At 32.4% G+C, this 22,450-nt stretch overlaps 4 protein-coding genes across 5 annotated transcripts; 1 reads left to right on the top strand and 3 right to left on the bottom strand.

Annotated features, from left to right (window-relative positions):
• Positions 1-431: 431 nt before the first annotated feature.
• Positions 432-3,701, top strand: LOC110415228 (DUF1995 domain protein, putative (DUF1995)). Its single transcript, XM_021426812.2, has 9 exons — positions 432-832; positions 940-1,027; positions 1,117-1,230; positions 1,561-1,643; positions 1,876-1,990; positions 2,380-2,471; positions 2,846-2,911; positions 3,238-3,331; positions 3,563-3,701. Exons 1-9 carry the CDS (start codon positions 552-554, stop codon positions 3,671-3,673), a joined length of 1,044 nt encoding a protein of 347 aa, XP_021282487.1. The 5' UTR covers positions 432-551; the 3' UTR covers positions 3,674-3,701.
• Positions 3,702-4,206: 505 nt separating this feature from the next.
• LOC110415229 (Chaperone DnaJ-domain superfamily protein) lies at positions 4,207-6,566 on the bottom strand. Its single transcript, XM_021426813.2, has 7 exons — positions 6,215-6,566; positions 6,037-6,117; positions 5,777-5,814; positions 5,330-5,409; positions 5,111-5,194; positions 4,732-4,840; positions 4,207-4,356 (listed from the first exon to the last, which is right to left on the bottom strand). Exons 1-7 carry the CDS (start codon positions 6,473-6,475, stop codon positions 4,215-4,217), a joined length of 795 nt encoding a protein of 264 aa, XP_021282488.1. The 5' UTR covers positions 6,476-6,566; the 3' UTR covers positions 4,207-4,214.
• Positions 6,567-9,043: 2,477 nt separating this feature from the next.
• Positions 9,044-11,393, bottom strand: LOC110414716 (Tetratricopeptide repeat (TPR)-like superfamily protein). Its single transcript, XM_021426090.1, has one exon. The coding sequence runs from the start codon at positions 11,099-11,101 to the stop codon at positions 9,098-9,100; it is 2,004 nt and encodes a 667-aa protein (XP_021281765.1). The 5' UTR covers positions 11,102-11,393; the 3' UTR covers positions 9,044-9,097.
• A 101-nt stretch (positions 11,394-11,494) lies between these two features.
• On the bottom strand, positions 11,495-18,750 carry LOC110414715 (glycoside hydrolase family 2 protein). Of its 2 annotated transcripts, XR_002445052.1 has the most exons (12): positions 18,421-18,750; positions 17,605-17,743; positions 17,167-17,394; positions 16,995-17,053; positions 16,155-16,203; positions 15,573-15,803; positions 15,018-15,187; positions 14,724-14,928; positions 13,596-14,264; positions 13,281-13,508; positions 11,894-12,978; positions 11,495-11,707 (listed from the first exon to the last, which is right to left on the bottom strand). XR_002445052.1 is itself a non-coding variant. In XM_021426089.1 (11 exons), exons 1-11 carry the CDS (start codon positions 18,564-18,566, stop codon positions 12,178-12,180), a joined length of 2,925 nt encoding a protein of 974 aa, XP_021281764.1. In that variant the 5' UTR covers positions 18,567-18,750; the 3' UTR covers positions 11,890-12,177. The 2 variants fall into 2 exon arrangements, 1 of the variants encoding a protein (XP_021281764.1); XM_021426089.1 differs by lacking the exon at positions 11,495-11,707 and having other exon boundaries at positions 11,890-12,978.
• Positions 18,751-22,450: the final 3,700 nt, after the last annotated feature.

The following is a 22,450-nucleotide window of genomic DNA, read 5'->3' as shown; positions in this document are numbered from 1 at the left end:
TATTACATCACTTTTTTCTGTTGACATTTAATGATAATAATGAAACGATATATTAATGTGACATGATAATATGATTATATGAAATTTTTTACTCTCTAAATTAATACTTTGTGATATTTTAATTAAATATAATTAATCAATTATTAATCATAATTATCTATCTGATTTAAAATAAAATTATAAAAACTTGATTTAATGTAATAAAAAATAAAAATTTATTTAATTTTTTTCAAAATAATTCACTAACTTTTTTCAAATATTATAAAAAAATTTGTTCACGTAAGAATCAAATGCAAATGGCTCATAGCCAAAACCAAAAATTAATGCTCCTACGCAAATTGCTAATGCTTCCGGTCTTTGTAGGTGTCGTATACTGCCAAACTGCCACGCCATTCCTCACCTCACATTTTCCTATCATTAAATTAAAAAATTAAAAAAAAAACCTTAAAAAAGAAAAGAATAAAACTCTCCTGCAAATTTGATAAATTTAGAGCAATTGTTATCTATGGCTTAGGCAATTTGGCAGTTGGTAGTTATTGGTGGTACAATTCATGGCTGCCCCAGCACCAAGCTGCTTCAACTGCTGCTGCTTTGCTTCCAAACCCAACAGTTCAATCTCCTCCACTAACTTTCCCTTGTCTTTTTCTTGTCCAATCTTCAATGGTTGTAATGGGATTTCACTAACCAGAACTGGGTCTAGCTCAAGGACACATGCCAAGTTTGAGAAATTCCAAGGTGACCCTTCTGAAGCCAATCTTGAAGATACGATATTATCCTCCGTGCAAACACAGCAACAAACTGTTCACGAAGAAGATGAGGAAGAAGATGACAGGTTTAGTTTCTTCGTAGTTCTTTATTCTCAGGGTATTCCCTTTTGCCCTTTTCAATTTTAGCCAAAAAAGAAAAAGTTTGTAAAATAGTCTTGGTTTTATGTGTCAGCTGCTTGCCATCTGACTTGGAGGGTGCAGTCAGGCAATCAGGTCAAGCAAGTGCCTTGTTTGTGTCTTCAGGAGGATTGAGAGCTATAGTATGTGTTCAAACAAAGATATAATCTTGTTCATTAAAATTGAATCTATACTTTAATTAAAATGGATAAATTGTTTACTTTTTTCACAGGTTGAGCTCCTAATACCACAGCTACAGTTTCTTGATGATGAAGGTGCACAAGCAGAGCTTTGGGAACTATCAGGAATTTTCTTGGATACACTTATAGAAGAAACAGGATGTCAGGTTAGTTGGAAGAACCATGGGTAATCTTAGTTCTTTTAAGGTAATGACCATGCCTAGAAAATTGGAGTTTGTAAATGAAATCAAGATTTTCTTTGCTATACACTTGGATGCAACAGTTAGCAACCAGAAAGCTTTGATTTTTAACATAGAGAAACATTTGAACGATAATGCCTTCATTGTTACTGTGATAATTTGATTTGAAGCTCCTATTTTTACATACACTTGTTTAGTAACCAAAGGTGTAAGATTTGTTTTAATATGCAGTTTATACAATATCTAGTGAATCAATTTCTCAGCTTTATCTCTAACTTTTGAAAATTTGAATATCAGAAAGTTAGAGCTATATTTCCAGATGCTGGAGCTGCTGCATTATTGAAATATCGATGGAAAGATGCTGCTTTTGGATTCGCCAGGTGATTGCTTCCTTATTGATGAAATTAATTTAATTTTTCAGTTTGTTAAACCTTTGTAACTGGTATGGCATGTTATTGCTGATTGATTTTTTAGAGTTTCTGTGGAACAGATGAGTAGTTTAGACTCAGAGATTAGCATGAATATGAAGATGATGTTTCAGCTTGCATATACATATGTAACTCATGCCACATTGTTGTGCAATTCCCAATTCCTCTATTTCTGTTTATCCAGTTTGAGTGACCGGAAGCCCGTGGAGAGCCAAGATGAGATTATAGTTATGGTTGTTCCTGATTACCAGATGTTGGACCGTGTCAAGAGAATAGCCTTGGAGCTATCAGATGATCCGGTACCAGTCTAACCTGCCTTGTACTTTATTCAAAGCAGTGTTCTTCATGCTAGTTATGCGATTTGTCCTCTTTAACTCCCTTGTTTGGTTTTTAGGGAACATGGAGTGTTCTGTCTCTCTAGATTGTCTGAAATTTTAATTGGTCTCTGACTAATAAGAGAAACATTACTTGAAAAATTATGTTCACCCAATTTTTTAAAAGAAGAAAGTGCAGAAATGCTTAAACATATCAACTCCTACTATCTGTTATGTTCATCATTTTATGTTCCCAGCTAGTTCATATCATATAAAGCATCAAATTGGTATCTTTTAATGGTAAAGAAACATTTGATAAATTCATATCTGAACAAGGATTGTTTTTTGTCACAATTTTCATCCTATGTTGCTAGCCTAGGCCTCTCATCATGTGGAATCCGCGTCTCATAAGTGAAGATGTTGGAGTTGGGTTTAATGTTCGCAAGTTGAGGCGATACTTCTTAAGGTACAGATTTCAGTATATTTACCTCAAGATGTCTCTTTTTTTTGTTCCTTTTTCTTTCTTTCTTGTTCTTTAATTGTTTTCTTCCCTCTCCTTATTTTAATTTCATAAGAAATTTCCTAGCCTTTTTCTCAACAATGTTTGCTGGACAAATCCTTGCAAGTAATCCTCAACTATCTGACATCCATACAATATTTTCTACCCACATTACATCTGACCCTCAGCTTAGCCTTCCCAATCTAATGAGAAATATCACCATGATTCTTGCCATTCAGGGCTTGACGTTCACCCCATCATCCTTCAGTTAAGTTTTGAATTATTAAAGATCATTTACTGTTTATATAACAATGATAAACTCTATCTCAATTGTATTGCAGTTCTTTCTCAACTGTTTACTCAATGAGGCCTTTTGCAGCTGGTGCTGTGTTTAGGTGTTATCCAGGGTAAGGGTCATTTAGACTTTACTATATTCCTAATATCTCCTATGCCCCATGGGTCCTATAGTTTCTGGTGAATTGTCACTCAAGTACAAATGCACGACATGGCTATGGGATGCATCAGGTATAGAATAAGTTTGGAGAGCCTTAATTATTTATGGATGAAGAATCAAGTCTGTGATTTGTTCTCAGACAATCTATTGACCAATTTGAGCCTGATGCCCCAAAGGGTTCATCACCTTAGTTGCTAAGATTAGGTTGACATCTCCTAGCCAAAATTTTTCCTGCCTTGTTTCCCATGCTTAAATTCCCTCTTTTCTGCTCATTTCCAGATTATGGAAGGTGTTTTATGATGATAAAGACAGGCCTGGCAGATATCTGCTTGCGAAAGAACTCGCAAGCCGTCCTGATGCTGAAGAACTTGAGGTTAGTTGCTTCCTAGAAACTTCTCACTCTTGCTGGGAAAAAAATTCAGCACAAAAATAGAAAGAAAGCTGTTTAGTGGTTAGTGTCAAGTTCATATTACACTCTTTTATAGATCTTGTTGGACTACACTCTATTATCACATTGATCCCACTTCTTCCAAAATATGTTCAACCTTGGGATTGAAATGCACCCTCTGCCTTGTCATGGGAACTCTTTGTTTCATCTCTGCAGATAATATATGGAAATGTAGATGAGAAGTCCGAGCAAGGCCCATCTTTGTTTAGTCAAGCAGCAGGCATTTTCTCTTCACTGAATCGATTCATGAAAGCTATTTCAAAATAATGTCTTCTTATCTACTTCGAAATTGTTTGGACTCGATGCATTATAATGAAGAGCATGAACATTGCACCATAGGGTGCCAAGTAAACTTTTGATGATACAATATGACATGAACCTTCCATTTGCTAATATCTCTCTTGTTTGTTGTTCAAAAGTCATAAGTCTTCAGCCAAAAAGAAAATGAGAAAGCAGGTACAGTGTCTAGATTGAGAGAAGATGGGGTTAAAATTGCACTGGTATCATATACAAGGCTGTATTACATATCCCAAAGGAAAAACCAATCTCGCAGCTCCTCTTCATTATACTCTTTCTCCTCTTGGAAAGAGCAGAACAACTCAAGTTCTTGCTTTGTTGATGTATTCCCATTGTTGGTGAATTCTTCTGTTCAGCTACCTTTCACCAAAGAAACACGCACACGACATTTTTGACAGCATATATGTTCATATATAGTCTATTGCACTTTCTTTGATGAAAGCAAAAGCATCAGTGGTTGCATGTCGTTTTGAGGATCAAACATTGGACATGACTTCAATCTACTCCTAGGTCAAAACCAATCAACATTTTTGGTGGAAGTTTTTCGCTGCTTCTTTGGCTTTTGGTACCTGTTATTTTCAAACTTAGCTTTAACTATAAGAGAATAAAGCAAGTCTGCCTCTGCCGAGGTATCGAAAGGCATGTCCAGGATGCTACAAAAAACAAAACCATATACGAAGCATTAGTAAAACACCACTAACAAATGTTTGATGAAACTAAAATTAAGGCTGTGTGAGCCTGTGGCAAGTCGAACGTCAATTTAGTTTTTGAATACCGTGGCGGATGAGGTAGCTTGAATCTAGAACTAGAAGTACACTTCAAATGCTCTCAGTGAACTTTAGGAGAAAAAATGGAGAATAACAAATGAAATTCACTTGCTAAATAGATCAAGCCACGAGACAAGCAATCTCATTTGAACAGGCAGGTACCTATTTAAGTGGCCTGGTAGTACCTAAATCATTCATAGCCCTTTACACTATACAGAGTAGCAACCAAAATTTCTTAAGAGACTGTTAGAGATAAAATACCTATCAAGTAACTCCTCTAGAATAATTCTTTGAGAAGGTGTCACGAAATGGATGCAACTTCTTGGACACTGACCAACTGCTAGCTGAACTTGGTAATCTTCAGCATGTCCTGATTAATTGCACATAGAGGCAACTTTAAAATCAGGGAATGTAAAGAAACTGAGAAACTTATTGAGTTACATCATCTCTGCTGCTGTTCTTAAAATGTTCAAAACTACCATGTAATCCCATCCTTTCCAGTATCAGAAAGGAAGGTCACATGATTCACTGAAAATATAAATTGTTCAACAATTCTTGCTTCCCTCCTACTCGTTCTAGATGCAAGTTAAATAAAACATAATTAAAAACAAAAAAAGAACCCCCCGGTGAATATACCAACCTTGAGAAGTTGCACGTGCAGTTCCAGTTGAAGGATCATATCTGAATGCATGAGGGGCTCTCTTAACACAAGAATATGGGCACCCTACAGATGTTTCATAACAGCATTGCTAAGAGGGCAGAAGAAATATGTGAAAAAATAGCAATGTGTGGAACTTGGACAACTTTCTGCCACAATCAAAATAGGTCAAATATAATGTTGAGAGAACTCATTAATTACCTTTGCCAACGCAAAGAACTTCATTAACAAAAACATCAAATGCTTCACATTCGGGGCTGTCAAAGGGATCTAAACATTCCCTACACAATGCACATCCAACAGTGAACATTGCACCCCCAAAAATGTTCCATAAAATAACAACAGAGAAATGAAAAGGCAAGAACAGACCAAACAGATACAAATCATCAAAAAAGCAACTGAATTTGAAGACCGATGCAGGAGAAGCAAAATATTACCAAATGTTATTAATTAGTATTGTTTGATAGATCAAAAAATTTGAAGATATCTTAAATAGCAACTTCTACTACTGTCAACACACATTTATGATTGTCAAATTCAAGCAATAAATTAAAACTTTCAAAAGCAGTAACAATTAGTTCATGAATTCTTTATAAAAGAAAAAAAAACACACACACATACATACACACACAGAACAAAGAAATTCACCTCTCAATGATCTCGGACCGGCTGTAATTGGATAAAATCTGCAGATATTATCAATCCAAAATTAGTCACTAAATTCCCTATATCAAAAAGAACAAATTGGCAGCCCCGAATCAATTGAAATCCTATATTTATAGTAGTTAAGAACAATTTGCAATAAGTAATGAAAAGAGATTACGTTAACTAACATAAATGGGAGTCCAATAGATAAAAAGGTTACTAAATAGAAATCAAACGAACATAAAATGGGGGAAAATAAAAACCTCGTAGGCCTGGATTACTCGGCGGATCATGGTATCAGAATCTCCTCCACCTCTGTTTACATCAGGATGGTACTCCTTCACCTTTGAACAACAAAAAATCATAATAATTTACTCAGTTTTTCTTGGAAAATATACCGAATTGTTTATTTATTTATTTTTTAATTTATTTATACTTTACTTTGGCGCGGAAAGCAGCTTTGAGCTCGGCGGTGGAGCAGTTAGGTCGGACGCCGAGGACGGCGTAAGCAGAGGAACTGGAGAGAACCGGCGAAGTATCCTCTCTGGCTCTGCCTCTGCAATTAACCGTCAGTCGAGGAGAGAAACGACGACGTGGAGACCTTGTAGTAAAATTAGTGAAATTTCGGCCGTTGAGATCTAAAGCGGTCGCCGGTAGTGGAAGAATCGGAGGGATTGAACTGCAGAGACACAACGATTTCATCCTCACTCTCTTACTCTCTCCCTCTCTCTCTAGATTTTGATTTTCAGTTGGTGGTCGTTGCTCTCTTTTCTGAAGTTCAACTAAGGCAGATCAAAACGGTGCGTTTGACCTTGGAAGGACTTTCTTAACTCTGTACAAGTTTACTAGTATTTATTGTTATTGCACGTGTAATAGTTGTTTATTTATTTTTAAATAACGATTTATATATAATATAATTTTTTAATATATAAAGTTAATTGTATATAAATAAAATATAATTATATAAAATATAGTTAATTTTTCAAATATTAATGTAATTAAAACTATTATTTAGAAATTAAGTTTTTTAGACACCTAAAAAATCAATTTTTTTTAGAAATTAATTGATGCATTTGGATTTAATAAAATATCTAAAAAAACAAATTTTACAAGAATAAAAATCTAAATTTTAACTTGAAAAACAAAATTGAAAAGATTCCATCAAAATTAGACTTTAGACTTTCAAAGATACCTAATAAGTATACTTTTCAAATTTATAAAAAAAATATATCATTTTAAGTTATTTTAATACCAAAATAAACCGAACTATTTGTTCTCATTAAATTAGTTTACAAAAATCGCATATTTTGATCAAACAAAGAAAAAATTTTTAAGTTGAGAAATAACAACCAACTAGGATAACAAGGACATGAATGATAGGAAACATGAAAAGCACTATAATTGATAACAAAAGTCATGCAAGATAGATGATAAAAGATCACCAAGATGATAAACTCTCATGCTAACTTACACACGTCAAAAATTAAGGTCATTACAAATTTATAATTTTGTATAACACGAAGCTTCGATAGGATTTTCAAACAATATCATGTGGGTGCACCAATAAGAGAGTGTTATAAATCAAAAAAAGTGATCAAGTTTTTCATATAGAGTCATTAAGGGAGAGCAATTATGGGATTCGACCTTGGACGGGCTGCATCACTAGTGACTTATATGGGTGGTGGATTGCAATTGGTAAAACTTGTCAAGTCAAATTCTTATTAATATAAAGTTTTACTCTCGAGACTCTGAGTTTGAAGTAATTTCATGAAGCTACGAGTTTGAAGTAATTCTCATTCGTTGGGGAAATTTTTGAATAGCCTATAAAGAAAGGAAAATGAACAGTGAGGATAAGATTGCCACACTTGATTTAAACTCTATGATATCAGTACAATCCATGTTCTTGATCTGCTTTGATATAAATACATATACCACTCTCCACTAAAACAATTCTCTTCTCTTTGCAATGAAAAAAGAGTAAAGAAAAATACTGGATGATGAAGTCCATGGAAATGTCAATTTCAATTAGATTTTCCTCCTCATTTACCTCAGTTATTTCTGCTAAGAACTCAGTAGTGAACCTTCTCACACACCACATAGACATTGAAGACTCCAACTTTGCTGAACTTCAGACTTATCTTCCTTTTTGCTTGACCATTGCCATCCAACCACAACCTCTACCTCTACCACTTAGAGGTTGACACCAAAGTCCCTTAGAAAAAGTAGTTCACTCCAAATGCCATTGAAACTTTAATGAGGAGAAACATTGGCATCACCTTCAAACATATCAGGCGTCAGGCAAACGCGCTAGCAGATGGATTGGCCAAAGGCTGGAGTTATCAAGTTTACAGAGAGGGAGAACAGACTTGAAGAGATAAAAGTCCCTTGTTTCTATCATGTTCAATGATAGAAAATGGCATCAAAGATTACCCTAAACTTATGAGGGAAGAAAAGAGATAGATTGAAGAATAAAGAATAGAATGATAAAAATTTATCTTGATTTAGCAGCGTGCTTTTTTTTTTTTCATGAAAATATAAGAGAATTTGTATTAGACAGCTGATGATTATGAATGAGAATCAAAAGTTGAAAAAGAAAAAAGAAATCAGCAAATTAATGCAAGTAGTTCTTATTTATTAACAGTTCTTGTAATAAAATGTAATAAAAGAGCATTTGCTTTTGAATTTTCATTTAATTTTTGTCTATTTGGCTTGGCAAAAAGAAATTACCAAGTTAGCAGTCAAAAATCCAATCTTTACCACATCATTTGTTATGTGGCAATATTATCCTCCAAAATGACATGTTGATTGTCAACATATCATGTTATCGACATATAGCATTACATTGACCATTGTAATTTTAATCAACGGTTGTTAGTTAACAATTAATTATAAAGATTTATTTGATCGAAAATAAAAATATAAAGACTTAATTAAATGTAATGAAAAGTACAAGGATAAATTGATTTTCTTATATAATTTAGGAGTTTTTTCAAATATTATGTCCAATTTTTTGATACATAAAATTAATGGTATATAAATAAAAGATAATTAATATTTTAATTATATATAATTAAAATCTTGTAATAATAAGGCAATTAAAACTCTAATTTAGAAATTACATAAATTTTATTAATATTTATAATAAAAAATATTTTCAATGAAAGTTGTTCCATGAATTAGACTTCTTATATATTTAATAATTAGATAAATTTTATTTTTACAAGGAAGAGGAAGCTGATTATTTCCAATTGAAAGTTAAAAGGCAATTAATTGACAAGAATAAAGCATTTTATTTTTGTAAAATTATCTTACCTAATAGAGTTTTTAAACACCACAAACAAGATCAGTGCATCCTCCTCTTGCATCTTGGTCTATGTAACTGAAAGTAAAGCTCTCATTTGGCACATAACCTTCATCTAACATGAGTCTAAACAGCTCCTTCAAGACCCCATATACGGCCTCAGCTTGTGGATGTATTCTATCCTGAACAACAAAGCTATGGACTTTCTTTTCAATCTCTATCCAACTTATACCTGTTTCTTTCACCACCCCCATTTCCTTCATTCTCTTGATGGTCCTCGCTCGTTCTTTCCATTTACCCCTAAGTGAACATATGTTGGCCATTGAAACGTATGGCACTGGGCTTTCAGGTGTTGCGATAAGTAGCTGATCAGCTGCATATTTCCCCATCTCGAAATCACCATGAATGCCGCAAGCGCCAAGGAGAGCTTGCCAAACGAGCACATCAGGCTTGACGGGCAATCCCTCGATGAGCGTCTTGGCTTCATTGAGGAGTCCTGCACGGCCTAACATGTCGACAACAGAGGCGTAGTGTTCCGCCCGAGGGAGAATTCTGTGAACTTCAGTCATGGACTTCAAGAGCTCCATTCCCTTTTTGACTAAGCCCACATGGCTACAAGCATGAAGCAAAGAGAGGAATGTAACATCTGTTGGCTCTATACCTTCTGATCTCATCTCCTCATATAACTGTAGTGCTCTATAGCCATCCCCGTGACGAGCAAAAGCTGCAATTATAGAATTCCATGAGATTGAGTTCCTTTGAGACATTCGACTGAAGACTTTGACTGACTCCTCTAAATCTCCACACTTGGAATACATGTTGATGAGTCCATTGCTGACATAAGAGTTACGACCAAAATTTCTTTTGATGATTAAAGAATGAATCTGCTTACCCAAACCCAATGAAGTATCCTCACCAAATATCCCAAAAACAGCAGACAGCATGTTGGGATCAATTTCAATTCCTGACTCGAACATTCTCACAAAAAACCGTTTAGCTTCTTCCTCAAACCCATTTTGAGCCAAACCAACAAGGATTACAGTCATGGAAACCTCATCGAGATCTTGTGCAGATTCAAAAATCTGCCATGCATCATTAACACTTCCACATTTCGAGTACATGTCCATTAGTGAACTCTCAATACAGAGTTCAGACTGAATCCCCAGCTTCCATAAAAGACCATGAATTTGACGCCCTTCCTTTAGTGCCTGCAAACCAGAACATGCCATCAATGAGCTCAAATAAGTCAAAGAATTTGGGCACACCGATCCCAAACGCATTTCGCTAAACAATTCCAAACTTTCTTCATACAATTCATTCTGCACTAGCCCAGAGATCATAGCTGTCCAAGTAATAACATTCCTCTCAAACATCTCATTAAAAACCTGCCTACCTGAACTCAAACACCCACATTTAGAATATGAAGTTATTAAAGCATTCCCTACACTAATTTCCCTTTCATATCCATTCAAAAACAATAAACCATGCATCATCTTATTAACATAACAAAACTCTACTCCATCACAGGCCGATAAAATAGTAGTCAAAGTCGCTTGATCAAACGAACAAAAACCCAAATTTCTCATCTGTTTGAAATGCCCGAAACCCTTATCAAACTCCCCGTTCCTTAAAAACCCGGATATCATAGTGTTCCACGAAACAGTATCTCTCATTGGCATTTCATCAAACAGCTTGGTCAAATCAGTTAAAGTGCCACATTCTGAGCACATCCCAAGGAGAGAATTCCAAACAAGAAGAGCATTATCGGAATCCTTAAAACCTCCAGCCGGATTACAAATTTCAGGGTTTTTGATGAGGGATGCGTGGATAGAGGAACCCAGAAGGAAAAATCCTTGTTTCCCGGAGATGGATAAGAGGAGGCTTATACCTATATGGTTGAGGACAAGTTTGGGGGTATCTGAAGATGGGAATTGGTAGAGCTTTTGGGTTCTGAATGGGGAGAGGATAGAGGAGAAACATGAAGGAAGGCGGGGAGTTAGTTTCTGGAAAATCCATTCGGATTTCATCCATGAAAAGCCGTTAACGATGCGAATATGTTTTTGTTTCTGTGCTTTGGAGGGAAGCAACCGCTGTGACCAATGGACTGATTTTCTTCAACGGCTAGAGGAGGGTAAGAATCAAGTGGGCTTTGATAGAAAGCACTTCGATTCATCACTTAACCAACTACAGCCACAAAGATCTAAAATAGTTTATTAAATATGAAACAAATTTCCCATTTATATAACAATTTAAAATCGGTGCTACCAAATTTGATTATTTATCCAAAAATCAATTATAGATTTACGTTTGATGCTTTGATAATGTATAATATATAATATTTACACATTATTTATTAATCAGAGAGTAGTACCTCATAACCGTGCAAAGAAAACAATTCAAAAATTGTTCAAAAACAAATATTTATTTTTAAAAGTAATCAACTTTTAAATTTATATATTAACGAAATAATAGCATTTGAATGACTGATTATATCTGAAATGCATCAAATATAAACTTATTAATTATATGTATGAATATAAAGCCATAGCTTGCAAAGTTCAGGTAGTCACTTTCTTCTCGTCAAGTTTGGTGGCCTCTAGACTGTCAACCTTGAAGAAGCTGGTTAAGAATGCCTGCAAAAGGATTGACAAATTATTATTGTAATCAACAATCATTGCACTGAACTATTTATTAAACCTGAACAAAAAGAGATGCTAGGGTTCTAAGGGATTGTATCATTTTCCCTCGATTTCTTTCCCTCTCAGGACAAAAACTGACAGGTAAGAAGACCAGTAACTGAGGAATGAAATGAAACTAACCAAGAGAAATGCCATGAATAGAAACTGCTCTCCATGTAGGTTATTTCCAGTCGGATTTCAGATAGAGGATACATTGGGGAGGAGATAATAAAGAAACAGGACAAGGTACAATATTCTTAAACCACCATTGAAGCTTGGTTCACAGAGAGGCAGAAAAGAAAATAACTTTACAGAATAACCAGAATTCTCAAAAGCATGATCAGCCTTTGAGATCTTGTGCAGATGAACAACCTCAAAATCCAATCACGGAGAAGAAGGTATCAGAGATCACTGCAAGTACTAGCTCAAAGAACAGTGTGCAATCCATTATGGTAGTTCCAGCCTCTAAGTGTTACTCGCGGAGTGACACCTTGAGGGACCTGGAATGAGATCTTAATTGACATCTCCTCACCCGGCACTAGGGAAAAATAGTTATCCGAATAATGAACCGGGAGTATTCTAGTGTCTTCTCCTTCCTTGTGATCTGTCTTCATAGCATGAACAGAGAAATTAAGAAAGAAAGCAACTCCAACATCAGATCCATTTACCTCTGCAACTTTCAAACCATCAGTTTCCCTTGAAAATTGTCTGCAAAGTCTCTGAAATAAACCAGCCTTCTGTTTCTCTTCAGTTTCTTCAAATGTAGCTTCAACTGAAGCCATATCAAAGTCACCATCACCATGTCTGCTAACAAAAATGTTCTTGCAGGTTAAAATTTTGGGATCAGGTTCCTTAGATTTGTTTTGCACATTCATTTCAATTTCATAAGAGGAACCTTTGATAAATATCTTTGATGTTATCTTAAGAGGTATTCTGTTTTTCCTGTATGGTTCCAGCAACTTGTAATCTCCACCAGAAAGATGCAACCAGTAAAAGTTTCGGGATATAATGTGATAATTTGACACATCATAGAGTTTGAGAAGAAGAAAATATACTGGCTTTGGGTTTTTAGACTTTGGATACTTCATCTCACCAATGGAAACTACTTTCTTTGGTGGGAAGGAATGCATATCAAAAACTTTGTAATATGGACATGCACCTTCAAGATCCCAGACTGATGCTTCTACAGCAACATTCGACAATTCCTCTGACATAGTATTGACTACCTGTTCATGAAAAAGGGAGGAAAACTAGAATTTTCAGGTGAAACGTTGATAAGATAATTAATTACAACAAAGCCAAATACAAGCACGTTTGCATAAGAGCAGTTACTAAACCCACCTTAAGAAAAGGAGTTAAGAGGAGAAGAGAGAGAGAGAGAGAGAGAGAGAGGAGGGGGGATAAAGAAAATAAGAAAAACATTAGCACTGCCTTAAATCTGAGTTCCTGTTAAATTTCAATGCATCAAAAGATATATGGGCTTCTGACCAAACTAAATACCTAGAAGCATTATTACTGCAGCACTTACCTCTATAAAATATGTAGCAAGATTCAGCTGGACATGAATTGGCTCTGCAGCACAACGACAACCATAAAATCCTGCTGTCTGGTCCAGGAGGTGATCATAAAATTGACCTCGAAGACCTGTCCATGGGTTCTGTGTCTTCCAAATCAAAACCCCAGTGTATTTGCTCCACATATGGGAAGTCCAACCCTCCAATAGAGCTCTATACTGAATGTAGTTAACAAGTTGAGCCTGAGATGATCATTTAAGGAAGTTAGTATAAACAAAGAGAGTATCAAATGCATTCCCCATAAAAAGATAAAGATTTTTTGGTAATACCTTCAAGCAAAAATCATCCAAATCCTTTGGAATCCCATACAGCTCAATCTGGTCATGAACTTTTCCAGGTTTTGAATAAGGAATGTATTTATGGTATTCCCAAATGGGATTTGGAACTTCTTCTGTGTAACCATTGGGAAGCTTCTTAAACAATGGAATTTGCCACCCTTCTGGAGGCATGGTTGCTCTGATAGTAGCTGCAACTGGCATTCCTACAGAACCAACCTCTGGGTTGAAACCATAATTGTAATAGTCATGCCTAAAGAAGTCTTCAGGGTTTTGGATTTCATAAGGACCATCAGAGAAGTCTCCCTTCCCATTAGCAAAGCCATCCCACAAGGACCCTTGGATATAAATGCGTGTGCCATCTAGATATTGGCTAGGGTCCTTGAACACTGTGGACATATCTTCCACAGACATTGCATTTTCACTCTGGTTCTCGAAAAAAGGATGCAGTTTCAGGTCATTCTTTAAAGCTGTGTTAAGGTCAGGGGGTGGAACTTGTTCGTTTCCACCAACCCAGAGAGCGAGACTAGGATGATTCCTTAAAAGCTTGACGGTATCCCTGGCACATAGCATGAAAAGATCATGGTCAAGTGGGCCATTTGGATTTGATACTGGGATACCTCTTCCATCAACATCACCAGTAATCCAAAACTCCTGCCACACCTACAAAATTTTCAATTGGTTATTTCCACCAAAGGTTTAAAATTGGTAAACCTAAACTAACCTAGCATGCTTTACAACCTTGTGTTCTACGGTTGAACATGTGCACTTAACATTCAGACAACAACATGCACTACGAAGCAAGGGGAGTTACACACAAGCTTAGAGGAGCCATACTGCACAAACTGGCTGAAATTCCTTATTTTTAATTTCCTTTAAGAAGAATTTATAAATTCATATACAAGCAGCTCATTCCTTCCAAAAAATTCTTATTTCTTTCTTGACCCTCACAATCCTATATGTGCTTTACTCTCATTCTTACTTTTTATTCTGCCAATTTTCACTTACTCATTTTCAGGAAGATAAATATGCACAAATTACATGCATGAGAGCACTTACAAGCATGCCAAAAAATGGGCAGACACACATCTGTAGGAGAGATAGAGAGAGAGAATAGCATACCAGCAAACCATAAACATCACAATAATGATAAAATTCCGGCCTCTCAGCCAATCCCCCACCCCAACAACGAATCATGTTTAGATTCATATCTGCATGAAATTTTATGTCTGTTTTGTAACGTTCCTCAGAAAGCCGTAGTAAACAATCTGATAATATCCAGTTACCACCACGGATAAAAATAGGCTGTCCATTCACCTTGAACAACCTGTCAAAAAATTTACAGAAATGAAAACGATTATAGAGATTCAAGATGCAGTGCTTTAAAATAATATTTAATTGATTCCTGAATTATACCTCCCTCCAGTAGCAGAATCGATATGAGACTCAATTTTGCGAAAACCAAATAGTTGGCCCCATGAATCAGACTTTCCATATCCCTTCACATCAATAGTTATACTGACATTATACAGAGATTGCTTTCCCATGCCATTTGGCCACCATAAATTGGGCTTGTAGAAGAAAAGCTGCAATATACATCATAAGCATTTCAAGTGTAGTGAGTAAAATTGAAAAACAACTTGGATTAAATGGATGCTTGACCTCATAACGACAGATATTTCAGATTGCTAAGAAAGAGAGAAAGTTATTGCAGAGGAATTACCATTTTCCTCTCAATAATAATCCAATTTATTCTTAATGAAAAAAATAAAATGATTAAATTTTCTCCAAAATGGGATCCAATTCAGTCAAAGCTTGCTTCATATTCTCTATATCAAAATGCAGACACTCACAAATACTAATAAACACTAAATAAAAAACAAAAAGTTCATCTCAGACAAAACTACCCTCAACGCAAATAAGGATGGTATAAACACATCAAAAAATCAATAAGAAAGATCCACCACTGACCTGAGGAAAAGTATACTGAATACGTGCTCCAGGAGGGACTGAAATATGTTGAGTCTGAAGATGCTCCACTAAGCAAATGCTTCCTTCAAGTTCTGTTGTCACTTGGATATTCAAAGAACACTCAGCAACCCAAGCACTTTTATTTTCCAATTCAGTTGTTGCATGCAAATATACCCTCGTGTTATGGTCAAAAAATGATGAAACCAAGTGTGGATCAATTATTTTTACCGGCTGCATCCGAAGTAAATGCATCAACAAACGGCATTCAGATAATTACAGAGAGTCATAAATTAATTATAGTAAATAAATAGGAGCACCGTCGACTACTTACATTTAGGTTTAACAAAACTGAGTCTTTACCAGAAAACATAGCAACAAATGAAGGAAATTATCATACACCCATTGATATTAGATGACAAAGTCTCCATAAAGCAGGCAAGGATTTAAAAGCAAAAGGAAAGAAAAGAAAAAAAAATGTAGTTTTGTGGCATTGTAGAATAACGTACACTCAATTCCACTAGGAGATAAACAAATTGTACTCGTTATCAGAAAGAAAGTTGAAATCTTCTGCATAAATCTTACCCCGCTAACATATATTGAGACTTCATCCCAAATACCAGTGTTCCTATCCCTGAGACAAGCAGAGGTCAGATATGTTAGACATCACACGCTTTTGTTTCTTCAGAAAACAGAGGTTGGATGCTAGCTGCTAGTTGAAAACTTCTAAGATAGATATATTCTGAGATAAAAAGATCATAAAGCACCAAAAATATGTGATATAATTACATCGATTTATCTCCATATTTTGCTCCTATGCACTATAGTCTATCTAATAAAAGTGAAACTGATCAGAGGATCCCCATTTATAAGTTCACCTCATTTTTTCTCACAGAGGTTTCATGGGACCTTTATCTCTATGCATTTGATCTTCTGCTGCGCCGTTCCATGTACCCCGAATAAAATTTTCTGACAACTACATCTGTCCTATTTTTATATACATTTAACTTTTGAATAAACATTTAGATCACAAACCAGTCTACCCAAAATAACAATAGAAAAATTAACTATAGTCCCACTCCTAAACAGAGACTTTGAAAATGCCAAACTAATGAATTTTGGGGTACAAATTACAATAGTAATAGGAATTTATATGTACAGGGTCAACTGCATTCATGACCTCATAAGCTACACAATAAAACTTAAATATCAAGTGAAGTTAGTTGAAGAACTTATGTAAATGATGCACATTTTTTTCTTTTTATTTTTTGTGCTTTAGGTTGGCAATGGCATTATGAGGAGACAGAAATACAGTTACAGTACACTGCCACAAGTCACATTACTAATTCAAAAAATCAAATATCAGCATAGAATCAAAAATATAAAACGCAACCCTGAAGTTTTAAAAGTTATAGAAGAATTCACCTTACTGGAGCTATCCAATCCCAACCCTCAACATATTGTGTGGCAACATCCTTTCCAATCTAAGAGGAAAAAAATGGTGTTAGCCGTTACGTTGTAGTTTTCTTATATTAATTTAATACCTAAAATTTAACCCAAATAAATTAATAAGCTTCTTTTATACAAAGATACATACCTCATGATCCCCTCCTTGCCCACCCTCAGGAGGAATGCTCCCAGGATGGTCTGGAGGGTAAACAAGAACAGCCAGCAGGTTTGTACCCTCAGGATTTAGGATATCAGTGACTTCAAGGGAATGTCTCCGAAACATCCCTTTCGGAAGGTCCTTTTTGTGGCCATTCAAGTACACCTCTGCAGAGTAATTGATCGCACGGAAATTTAGATCTAAATGCTGAGTTCCTGACTGCAAAATATAAAGCATCAATTAGAAATAGAAAATTATCTACAAAAAGAATAATCAGAGTATCTGTTAGTTGATATAAGATCTGCATTATTAGGGCATACAGTTGAGGTGAGTTGAACATTTAGTGGGAATACAAACCACAACCAAAACTCCATTGTTTTCAAGTCGTATTTAACCTCACAAAGTGTTCCATTCTAAAACATTGCATACCAGCTTACACTGGAATTTTGTGAAAAACCAGAATGTGTAGTACTCCCTTCCAGAGTCCGCTATATCAACAATCGTCTCATTCACCAAACCATAGAAAGGATCACCAACAGTTTTGTTCTTTACTAGAGTCGCCAGAACACTGTCAATCAAACACAATTAATCCATAAACATTACCATGAGAGCTCGCATACTAGTTCCACTAAATACAATTGAAAATCACATGCGAATGAAACTATCATATCTGTCATGACAAGAGAACCATCATTTTTGCAATTATAGGTCCCTAGAGACAGATATAATATCATCAGATGTTTCTATTATTAAGCTAAAATCAAAGTTCTTAATCCAAAATTTAGAATAATACATGCCAATTCCAACCTGAAACAATAACTACAACTTACAATGTCTAAAAAATCTTCAAGCACATTGATCTGAAACACGAAGATACCGTTTAATTGTTTCTTTTGCTACTTTTTTTTTGTTTCCTAAAACGTTGCTTTAATGCAAGACAAAATAGTAAAAGTAAATCATATAATCCTAAAAATTTCATCAAATTTTTACTAATGATTAACAATTATTCTCTTTTTTTCCACAATTAAATGATACATAAGTAACATAACTAGCATTTTTCTCATTCAAATTCAATCTCACTCAAAACTTTTCATTTCTTATCATGCAACGAATAAATCCTTTCCCACATCAAAACAAGCAAACACTCCAGTGAATCAAGCAAAACTCGGCATAAATTTAAACAAAATCAGAACTCAATTGATTGATAAATATACAAAAATAACCGAAAATTTAAAGTTTTATTACGTTCCGGGAACGACAGCTTCCATCCAAGGAGAGGTCGGGCCAGTCGGAGGATGAGTGGTGGTGAGCTGAGTCCCGGTGAATTTAACTTCGGTGGATCGCGCTGCTAGCCATCCCGAGTCAAGCACCGTCTTTCCTATCTCCGCCATTGCCGAGTTTCCAACTCAGATGCTCTCAACTCAGTCTGTTCGCACAGAGTTAACTGAAGTAAGAAGCTCTTCACAATTCTTTTCTTCTCTGCGAGGCATTCGAGCGTCACCGCGTGGAAGGAAACCAGAAGAAAGTGTCGGTGTTTAATCAACGCCCAGTGGGGCAAATTCTGCAATAAGGTCATCATTTTTGACCTTATTATAAGGATAATTAATAAACACCACCTAATCTGTAAGGTTAAATTGTAACTATCGATTTAAAATTTATAAAAAAATTAATAAACAAATTCAATCAATAAATAAAAAATTTTCTCTTTGATGAACTCTTTTTATACTTTATTAATAGAAACTATTTATTTGTATTCCTTTTATTCAAAGGTTGAAATTTTATATTATAAATAAAATTATTATAATAAATTAAAAAATTAAAATTAAAAATATAATATAATAATAATAATAACACATGTAATTTAAAGTTGTTATTAAAAAACTTAAACGTAAAATTTTTAAAAGTTATAATTAAAATTTTTTAATGTAAAATAATAAAATTTGATATAAAAACTCATAAAAGTAAAATAATTAATTTTAAAATTTTAATGTAAATATGTGAAAGTTAACTTAACAAGTTAATTAGGAAAAAAATCTAATTTTAATAAATAATAAATATTTAAATTTATATTTTCAGATTAAAAGTGTTTAGGGATACATAAATTTTAACTTTTAAATAAAAATTAATAATAATATAAATAATTATAATTCAAAATTGATATAAATTAGTCTTGACATACAACGGTAACAATTAATATAAAAATTTATAAAAAAGAAATAATTAAATTTTACATAACGTAAATTTGTGAGAGTTAACGTTACAAGTCAATTAAGTAAAAAAAATAATTTTAGTAAAAAACAACCATTTAAATTTATATTAATATATTAAAAATGTTTAATAATATATAAATTTTAATTTTTAAATAAAAAATAATAAAAATAAAAATAATTATAGTTCAAAATTAACATTGAAAAGCGTTGATGTAAAACTATAAGAATTGATATAAAAACTTATAAATATTGAATAACTAAATTTTAAATCTTAATGCAAACGTATAAAAGTTAACATAACAAGTCAATTAAGTTAAAAAATCTAAATTTAGTTGAAAACAAATATTTCAATTTATATTATTAGATTAAAAGTGTTTAACGATATATAAATTTTAATTTTTAAATAAAAAATAAAAATAAAAATAATTATAGTTCAAATTTAATATAGATAAGCCTTGACGTAAAACAATTGACATAAAAACTTATAAAGATGAAATAATTAAATTTTAAATCTTAATCTAAATGTATAATAATTAACATAACAAGTCAATTTAGTAAAAAAAATCTAATTTTAGTAAAAAATATATTTTTAAATATATATTTTCAAGTTAAAAATATTTAATGTATATAAATTTTAAATTTTAAATAAAGAATAATAAAAAAATAATTATAGTTTAAAATTGATATAAATAGGCATTAGCATAAAACTATAATAATTGATGTAAGGTGTAATAACTAAATTTTAAATCTTAACGTAAATGCGTGAGAGATAAAATAAGTTGTCAGTTAAGTAAAAAAATCTAATTTTAGTAAAAAATAAACATTTAAATTTATATTTTCATATTAAAATTATTTAACAATATATAATTTTTAATTATTAAATAAAAATAATTATAGTTAAAAATTACTATTAAAAAGACTTAACGTAAAATTATAAGAATTAACATAAAATCTTATAAAAGTGAAAAAAAATAAATTTAAAATCTTAATATAAATGTATGAGAGCTAACATAACAAGTGATAATAATAATTTTTTTAAAATTAATTAATTAAATATAATTTTAATATTAAAAAATAATATTTTTATAGTTTAAAGTAAAAAATAAAATAAAATTAAAAGTTAAATAACTTTTAAAATAAACTAAATAAATTTAAAAATTATTTATGTTGTTATCTTAAGATGGATAAATTTAAAAATTATATATATTATTTACTTATTAACATGTCATACAAATTTTTATTATTTTTTAAAATTTTATTAATTAATTTTACAGTAAGAGTGAACTTACTATAACCTCTACTGAATTTATTTACTTATTTTTCAAGTTATCGATTCTAAGCGAATCTCTTTCAAATTTGTTGTTATTATTATTATTATTATTATTTAATTATTACTATGTATATTATTTTATTACTACCTAATTCCTTTTAACCATGTCATTTCTCATGCGAATTACATTTGTATTGATATTTTAGAGGAGAAATTGATCCATTAATATTATTATATTTATTAAAAATAAATGAACAAATTACTATATTTAATTTAATTACAATGTTATAAAAATTGTTACTTTGAAATTTGTAAGGATTTTTTTTAATATGGAGAATGGAATTTAAATTTTATTTTTTAAAAAAATTATATATCAATCAATAAAGTCAAATATTCAAATGTTATAAAAAAATTTAAAAAATAAAACTTTTCAAAATTTATAATTTATCCTTTTTAAAATGTTAACAACTATTTAACTAAATTTTATTTATTCTTACACTAATCTTCATAAGTGATAAAATTATAATGTTACGTAAGAGATACAATTTCATGTTATTCAAAAAAATAGATAAGTAAAAAAAATTATTATTATTATCATTATCATCATCATCATCATCTTTCAACAAAAATAAGTTTTTAATTAAAAAAATAGAAGAAAGCTTAGTTTTGGTTTGTCTGATTGAGTTTGAAAGATGATGATCAATACGTTGTAATCATGATTGCTTGTTGGCCATGGCATTGACAACAGATGCCTCTACGATTAGGATCAAGGCGTGGGTGTTACGGTCATAATGAATTTAAGGGTCCCACTGTTTCTTTCATAACGCAAATGATTGCTACAGTAACTTTTTTTTAAAGCTGCTAATTAGAGTTTTTTTAAGTTCCTAATTAGAGCTTTTTTTAAGTTTTTTTTTAAATTTATTTTTTTAAAAAGTTTTTTACGAATCTTATTTGATATAGTTTTTTATTTTAAGTAATAGATAAGCTAAATACAAGTCAGGTCAAATAGATACTAAACCCAACTAAACTTATAAATTAAATTTGATCAAAATAATTGAATTACATTAAAGATAATTGCATTTAGAACTCTCCAATGTATTGAAAAAGAGTGGACTTTGGTGTAAATTTAATTGAGCCATACTTGGAATAATTTAAGTTGTAATATAGGTGGCCACTCCCTTGAATGCTTAAGTCAATTGACTTGACCTAGTCTCCTTCGAAAAAAGAGAAAAAATAAACAAAAATAATTTCATATAATGAATAAGTGATATTATAATTAATGATGGTTAATAATTAACTAATAATAATAAAAATTTATTTGATTTAAAATAAAATATAAAAATATGATAAAATATAATAAAAATAAATTATTTATTTTTTTTGAATAATTTATTTTTTTTAAGAATTATGTCAATTTTAAATAATGATTGTATCATGTAATTATTTTGAAAATTCATTGGTTGATAATTTATCTTGTTCTCATTTTATTTTTTAATTTAAATAATAGAAATTAAAATTTCACTTTTTAAATATTTATTATTAAATTTAATATTCGGATGCAATCTTGTTGTCGTCCTTCAAAATGGTTAAAAAACCTATGAAAAATCGCTTGTGATTTGCCTTTTGGTACTCTATGGCCCACTTTTTCAGATATTCATGTCATTACAATACATTGACTTGTACAGGAAGAAAATCCACGTTGAAAGATAGACCTTTTAATTTCTTTATGCAAAAGAAGAAATCAAACCACACAAAAATTTGAGAATATTATCTTTTAATAAACAAAAGAGATTAT

Source organism: Theobroma umbraticum, unplaced genomic scaffold, assembly GCF_002168275.2.
Source record: "Theobroma umbraticum cultivar Fairchild unplaced genomic scaffold, ASM216827v3 scaffold_147.0, whole genome shotgun sequence".
Taxonomy (NCBI): Eukaryota; Viridiplantae; Streptophyta; class Magnoliopsida; order Malvales; family Malvaceae; genus Theobroma; species Theobroma umbraticum.
Note: the sequence above shows the minus strand (reverse complement) of the source record. Positions and strands in the feature narration are given on the sequence as shown.